General features: G+C 45.3%; 1 protein-coding gene across 1 annotated transcript in view; it reads left to right on the top strand.

Annotated features, from left to right (window-relative positions):
* The window catches only part of VWF (von Willebrand factor), a gene marked incomplete at both ends in the record, with an annotated part of 84,169 nt that overhangs the window by 12,590 nt on the left and 63,849 nt on the right, over positions 1 to 7,730 (top strand). The window contains 3 exons of the mRNA XM_008942582.1: positions 1,162 to 1,208; positions 5,557 to 5,693; positions 7,067 to 7,205. Coding sequence (XP_008940830.1) covers positions 1,162 to 1,208; positions 5,557 to 5,693; positions 7,067 to 7,205 — 323 coding nt within the window. The remainder of the gene's footprint in view (positions 1 to 1,161; positions 1,209 to 5,556; positions 5,694 to 7,066; positions 7,206 to 7,730) is intronic.

Here is a 7,730-nt window from a genome sequence, read left to right on the forward strand (position 1 = left end):
TGTACCTTTGACCTTGGCCACGTTGTTCAACCTCAGTGCTCCTGGGAGATCAGTGCTGCCTGATAGACTGTATCATTAGAAAATGCTTCCTCTTATTCAAATTTGATTTTGCTGAGAAGAACATCATTCCATTGGCTCTTCATTTACCATCCTCAATAAAATGACTCTCCACAAATAGTTATTAAGGGCTGGGGTAACCAAAGGAATAAGACGAATCTAGCACCTTTTAAAACTTAATTGACTTTGGAGATTCTGGGATTGTTCTGGCACGGTATCCCACAGACCCAAGAATGACAGACATCTTAATCCCTGTTAGTGCATGTTAGTGGTTACTAGTAGCACCTATGGGAGATGGCACTAAATCAGCCACCCAAAGACATCAAAGCAGAGACTATTCACCTCCTTGCAACTTGCACTGAAATGGAAACTACTCCAAAGGAGCTTTTATTTATTATGTGAGGAAAAGCAAAGGGAAGTACATTTGTTTAAAGGCTAATGGGGGAACTGTCACTGCCTAAAGGGGGGTTTTAAAGAAGACAGGGCAAACTCCTCTGAGGGAAACAGCAAAAGAGCACGAAGCAGTGAACACAAGTTGCAGCAGAGGAAATTTTGTTTAGACACAAGAAAAGATTCTTCTCCTGAGATGGTGTGGCACTGGGTCAGCTGCTCAAAGAGGCTGTGGAACCTCATCCTGGAGATTTCTAAATTCAAATGGACAAGGGCCTCAGATACCTGATCTGGCTTTGAAGTTCCCTTCTTTGGACTGGGGGTTGTAGTGTATGAATTTTCTGGAGGTCCATTCAAATTTTTTCCCCTATGATTCTGTTATATTAATAGACATACCTTGAAAAGTGCATTTAAAACTCATCCAACATCTGTGGAATGTATTTTAAAACTCTTATTAAACACAGAGCTTTGGTGGGGGAAAACAGAAGTTCTTGAGTTTTGCAACCACTCCAGTTCATATTACCAGCAGTTGTTGAATGGTGGTAAGAAGGGGTGGATATATTGAGAAACAAGGTTATGGGAGATGGAAAGGATGTTTGGGATGGTCTAATTTCCCTGAAACAGGGGCCCATATTTCAGTTATTTGGGAAGAAGTTGCAACAGAAGATTTGAATTCATGTACTCTTCCCTAACTTGTTATGCTGTGTCTCCTAGCATTTGTCGACGTGGCACCTGGATCTGCAGCAACGGGGAATGCCCAGGTATGTTGGCTCTACTCTCTTCAGGTTTTGACAGGTCAGCCTTGCCTAATCCCTCCTGCTTTCATCCCACTTACATTTTTCTTCACAAAAAGTTAATCTATCTTTGTTCTTACTTTCTTGCTCCAGTGCAATCCACATAGGATCATACTTCTAAGTTCTTCTTGTGAGACAAGTCAGAGATTCTGCTATATGGCTTATGTGTAGCAGTGAAAAATCCTATTTGGTGAGAAGAATGGTTCCTCTTTTGATGACTTAGTTTATTACGTTATAAGGGTCTGTATGTTCAGAAGGTTGGCTTTCAGGTAGAGGTTCACTGCTGCTTTCTTTGACCATGCACCATTCCCTGTGATTATCTGAATCAACCTACTTCATGGGGCAATTTGAAATACTGGGAGTAGGTTGGATCACTCCTAATACCCCATGGGTTTAGGCCCTAATGGTTATGTTACAGGTGAAGATGCTACAACCCCAGGGAAAAGGTGGCTGCCCTGCCTTTCCTGGGTGGCAGCAGACTGGAAAGGCAGCTCTTGCTCCCATTCCTCATACTCTACTTCCCATACTCAATAGTACTGGTGGCTACTGTCCCATTTTTATTCCGGTATAGGGAATGTGACTTTTCATGCCATGCGCTGGCCAGCAAAGTGCCAGTGCTGCTTTTCTTATTTCCTCCTGGGAGTTCTGTAGCTCATCACCTGCCTCAGTTCCTGGGCTATGTTCACAGGGAGGGGCCTGCTTGACCTGCAACAGCATTTGACTCTGCTTACGTTGTGCACAACTCTTTGCCTAGTTCTCCTTGTTTTCGGAAGCTGGGAGTGGAATAGTGGAAGGCATGAGAAGGAGACTGGGGTTGTGGTAGGACAGGACAAGAGAGCAGATTTTTGGAGTTTGGTGGGTTTGTTTTGGTTTGGGTTCTTTGAGAGGAACGTTGTGCGTAGCTGTCCCTGCAGGGAGACTGCACAGCTCTTTGCCTAGTTCTCCTTGCTTTCGGGAGCTGGGAGTGGAATAGTGGAAGGCATGAGAAGGAGACTGGGGTTGTGGTAGGACAGGACAAGAGAGCAGATTTTTGGAGTTTGGTGGGTTTGTTTTGGTTTGGGTTCTTTGAGAGGAGACTGTGCAATTCTCACAAAGTAAGAGCATAACAATAGTCTCAAAACAGCTAGCAAAAAGTCTGTTTTTCTATTAACATTAAGCTTGCCTGACCCAGCAATGTTCCATTTCTTTCTGCTTTAGACTGAAAGAGCACTTGCCTCAAAGTGTCAGCAGTAAAAAAAACCCCAAATCCCCACTCCAAAAGAGGGAGTAAGCAAATAATCAAAATAGAAATGACATTTTTAGTGAGCTATGCCAAGCAAGACTGTGATGAGCCCTGTGCTTGAGGTGTTCACTGAGGATCTCTCCAAGTGCAGGGGATATCACTGTCTAAAATGCAGAACCAAGGCCACAGCCCCAGCTGATTTGTTGTGTCTTTTAGCTAAAGGGAAGCAAGATGTGTACAAACAAGAAATAGGTCTTTTTCTGACTTCAGTTTTTACCTGAGTTACAGCTTTTAATGTCCTTGCTTTCTGGGCTACTATGACTGATAGACTAAATTTTTATCTTCAACTCAGCCATGGTTTCTTTGTAGTGATTACAGAAATGAAGATAAGCCGCTGCTATGACTGATACATGGACTAAATTTTTATCTTCAACTCAGCCATGGTTTCTTTGTAGTGATTACAGAAATGAAGATAAGCCTGGCTCTGCTGAATGAGCAGATGTCAAACAGAAAACCAGCTTGTTTTTGTGCCTTCCACCGATATATCCAAGTCACTTTTCAGCTAGATTTGTGCAAGACTAAGGTTATATAAGTGTAGCTGTTGTACCTGTACCTGCTAACATCTACAAACTGTACTGAGATAGTATGGGAGGGCAGCAAGGCCTCCCAAAGTAGCAGTCCCTGATAAGGAACAGTAGCCAAGTCTATCTTAGTACTTGTCCTGTTTTGTCTCTGTTTGAAACAATAGTGCAGCATATTTTTATTGCTGGTTGGTTATTTTTGCAACAAATATTTCTAGAATCGTATCATAGATTAGGCTGCAAGTTTGGTGATAAAGCTGGGTACCCAGCTGGAGGTGGCACTTCAGAATGTAGTGTTGTGTCAGCCAACAAGCAATAGCTGGCTAGCACTAGCAAGAAGCTCTCAAGCTGATACTATAATTAAATTAATTATGAAAGAAGCAGGTTTCAGGACACCTCATGGGAAACATTACACCAAATGGAGTAGAGAGCAAGACCCATAGGAAGAGATTTTGCCACAGGAAAGCAATTTCCCTCACAGGAGCAATGCCAAAAGGCTAAGACTTGTCTTGGTTAGCAGTCCCTAGCTCTCCATGCTGCAAGACTGTCCTCTTGGTTCCTAGTTGCAGAGAACACCCTGGAAGTCTTGCTGTGTGTAGTGTAGTGGGTTCTGCCCAGAGTTCTTTATGTTTGTGTTCCACATCTGACAGGCAGTTAATTGACTCTGAAGTTCACAGGAATAACACTTGTTTTACCTTTGTCCAAGTTTAACTGGACAGAAATTAGGATTTCCAGGGTGAGCTAAGGAAATACCAAGCCACCTTGATCTCCAGGGGATGACTAATATCATCTTTAAGTTGCCTTAAGAGTTTTCCTAAGGCAAGTCAGAGCTGTGCAAAGCTGAGAATCCTCAGAATCTCAATGGCTGTGCTTTAGCACTGGCTGGTTGAAGACATTTAGCACTGAATAATATGTTGAACAGGGAAATTTCCACTTGATGTTCATTAGACAGCTATTATGTGGGACTCAAAGGCAGTGAAGAGAGAATAACTCATGGGGTTCAGCTTGTAACTTTTTCTTCATCCTTTGTCAGTGGATTGTCAATTTAGGCCTGGCACCTGAATTTTGTTCTGGACAAGGTCTCTGCCCACCTTGTTTGCCATGGGACCACCTCTTAGTGTGATAGTCTTCTCATGGAAAAGAATTTTTCTGCAAGCTCTGCAGAGTCAAAGCCTCATAACAGGGAACAACATCCCAGTTGTGGCATCTGAATACTGTCTTCCAGCAAATGAAACCTCACAACTTATCAATATGTTTTAAGGTGTTGACATGTTTAAATAGTCTGGTTTTGCAGTAGAAGGGTGGGCAAGCCAGACTTTCACATTATTCTGCAAGGACTTTAGATGCAGCTATTGTAACTATAACGTGATCTTAAATTTTATGCTAGTTAATTAAGATAATGGTTCAGAGTAAAGTTCAGCACATATTCTGCCCTGGGAAGAACTCCAACAGTGATTATCTTCCAGCTCTTCATTCTGATAAGGTATTTTTACTTTAATGTTCGAATAACTTGCTGGTATTGAAACCCACAAAGAAATCGGCTGTTTGGGGGCTGTGTTCAAAGAGGCCATTGTGAAGAAGGCTTGCAGATAATGTTGCCTTCATAAAGCCATACTGCAATGCTCGAAAAACACCAGTGGAGAAACAAAGAGGAGGCTCACAGTCTGCCAAGATACTACTGTGAGACATAGACTGGGAATGAGGCACCTCTGCAGAAGAAGAGCAGAGCAGCAGAGTCCAACAAGTCTTCTTGAAAATTTTGATTTTCAGCTCTTTAAAAATGCCTGCATTCTACAAGCCTGCTCCATGGATGTAGATGTGCCCCACTAGGTTAAGTAAATGTGCATTCAAAATGTGATATGTCAAGATGTTGGAAGCTCCTTCATAAGGGTGAAGAGGAAACATGTCCCAGTGTATGACTAAAGCTGGATAATCCTGAGTGTCTTTCCCTGCTCTGCCAGTCTTAGACTTCCACTCTCCATGCCTCAGTTTCCTCATTACATCAGGAGGGAAGCTTAGCTCCTACAGAATAGAGAGCATGGGTTTCTCTTTAAAATGGGTTAGTGCTGCCAGCACCCATCATTTTGGGAGCAGGTATCACCTTGCCTACGGAGCGCCTGAGTGACTGCGCTGAATTTCCAGAGCCACTGAAGAATATGCTACAGAAGAATCAAATCGACTTCAGTGCAGAGAGCTGAGCTGTTTGATGTCCTCAGGACCCTCCATTTGAAACGTTATACAGGTTTTTCCAGAGGCATGAATTTCAGCTCTTGAGTGCCATTTATACCACAGTCACCAGCTTTTGTCGGCGCCTCTGTTGCTGCTGGTAATGACTTACAGGAATAAATGGTGAGATAAGCATCTCGCCAGGGCTTTCTGGTTTGCAGGGAACTTGGGCCTAGAGCAACCTGCTGCTCAGGGCTGCTCTTCTCCCTTAGTGGCTTGGTGGGGTTGGGCAGAATTTTGCTCACAACCGGCGCTGGGGCGATTAACAGCTCTCTGCGTTTTTCAGGAGAATGCTCTGTCACCGGCCAGTCTCATTTCAAAACCTTTGACAACAAGTATTTCACCTTCAGTGGGATTTGTCATTATTTGTTTGCCAAGGACTGCGTGGAAAATTCCTTTTCTGTGATCATCGAGACTGTGCAGGTAAGAGCAGCCTTGGCTGGCACCTGCGTTCCTCTGCGCATGCTCCTGAGAGAGTGGGAAGGGCTGTGGGGGCACGGTATGAACTGCAGATGCACAGGCCAACAAAAGTAATTTTCCTATGGAAATAATTAGTTTAAATAACAGATGTGGTCTTTCTCCTTGGTTAATAGATGTTTTGCTTCTCCTCGCTGCCGTTCCCAGGAGCCTACCTGGAGACGGAGATTCGTAATGAGATTTGGAGAACAGGGACTGAACCAGCTCTTTGCCAGCTGAACAAACAAATGCAGAGGAGGGTGTGCCCCTTGCACAGCACCCTGCCTGCTGGTGCCTCCCGGCTGCCCAGGGAAAAGCCATCGCCTCAGAGCAGGCTGCTCTGGCAGGGTGGGATGTTGGGTTGCTTTTCAGTATGTCATACTAGCTGGTGATTTCTGTTGCTTGCTAGCTGGTCAGAAGCTCCTGACTTTCCTTGCCATCTCCCCTGCTGGGTGAGGGAGAGGCAGCTGGAGGTCAGTGAGCAGACAGCAAAGGGAGCCAGGCCAGCGTGGGGAGGGTAGGAAATCCTGGAGGAGGTGTCACAGGGAGGTTAATTTGGTTGTGAAATTGGTGTGACCAGTTGCACATGGGAATAGGTGAACTAACTTGGAGACTGGAAAGAGTACTGAATCAAGCAGAGGGGAATAAAGGGGACAGGGATACAGGAGCTGAAGGCAAGGAGAGGTATGGTGGAGTCAGGAGGCTGATGAGAGTGGAGGGCAGTATCAACCTGCCCTGCAGGATGAGAGCAACTGTGAAGTCTGGAGAAACGGGGTGTGACGGTCAGTCCTACGCACCATCTACGTCTGTGCTGTGTTAGAAAGCTCTGATAATGCAGATCCGAGGTCATCTGAGCTTGGGAACTTGCAAAACAGGTTTCTACTGAAACTTCCCTTTCGAAACCAGGGAGGAGACCTGGGAGACTGCAATCTCTGTTCCTCATCTGCGTAATCATCGGCCGGGAAAATAAATAGCCCAGGAGCCTTGGGTGAACCTCACAGTGTTTCCCAGGGCAGTGTGGGGCCCTTCCTGCCCCTGCTGCAGCCTGGAGGGGCTGGACACTGGTCACCAGCACGGGCTGTTCCTGGGGTCCAGGGTAACGCCCATCGATTGCTTTCTAGGCTCTGAGCTGAGGAGCTGTGGATTGCTCCCCGGTGCGTAATTAGCAGGGTAATGGAAAAAGAGTTGCCAGCCTGGTGTTTGTGGGATGCAGAAACTAGATCCATAAAACCATCGAGACATTTAACACCTCCCAAATTAGATGCCTTCTGGGAGCCTGGGGCTAAGTCACCAATAATGTGAAGGCTTGAGGTTTGAGGCAAATTTTCCCTCCTCTGCAGTGTGCGGATGATCCTGATGCTGTGTGCACTCGCTCAGCTTCGGTCCGAATCCAGGATCTGGACAACAGCCTCATTAAAATGAAACATGGAGGAGGAATTTCACTGAATGGACAAGACATACAGATCCCCTTGCTACAAGGTGTGTTTGCACAGGCTATCTCTAACCAGCCACCAGAGGAGTCCCACTTACTAGTGTTCTCTGCCTTCCCCACGTCCATTTAAAAAATGTTTTCAGTGCCCAATTTTGACTTGCAACCTCTTCTAGAAGCTCTATCATTCCAGCTTCTCTCCATCCAGTCAACACGTCATGGCTCAGCTCCTCTAAAATGAGGGGAATTAAGCCAGTCTGGATTTGAGAGATGTGATCTTGAAACCCACTATGCTTTTAAGAATTATTGTTATTTTTAATCTGGAAGTTTGAAATGCCTCCAGTTATCTTGCAAAATGTCACGGTTAATGCCTGAGGTTTTGCAGGATGCCCATGTGTCCTCTTCTAGGATTCTGGAGTGCCTCAAAGCAAAACCTATGGGCCAATTCATGCAGGTGTAACCTGCTAAGCAGGCACAGAGCATGGAAAGTGTGAAGTGGGCATTGATGGAACCCCTTCCTTTGGCAGACCTGCATGGCCCCTGCCCTGTGGCAGCCGCTCTGTTGGGCTCTTCGC

This window comes from Merops nubicus, unplaced genomic scaffold (assembly GCF_000691845.1).
Source record: "Merops nubicus isolate BGI_N331 unplaced genomic scaffold, ASM69184v1 scaffold6226, whole genome shotgun sequence".
In the NCBI taxonomy this organism is placed as follows: Eukaryota; Metazoa; Chordata; class Aves; order Coraciiformes; family Meropidae; genus Merops; species Merops nubicus.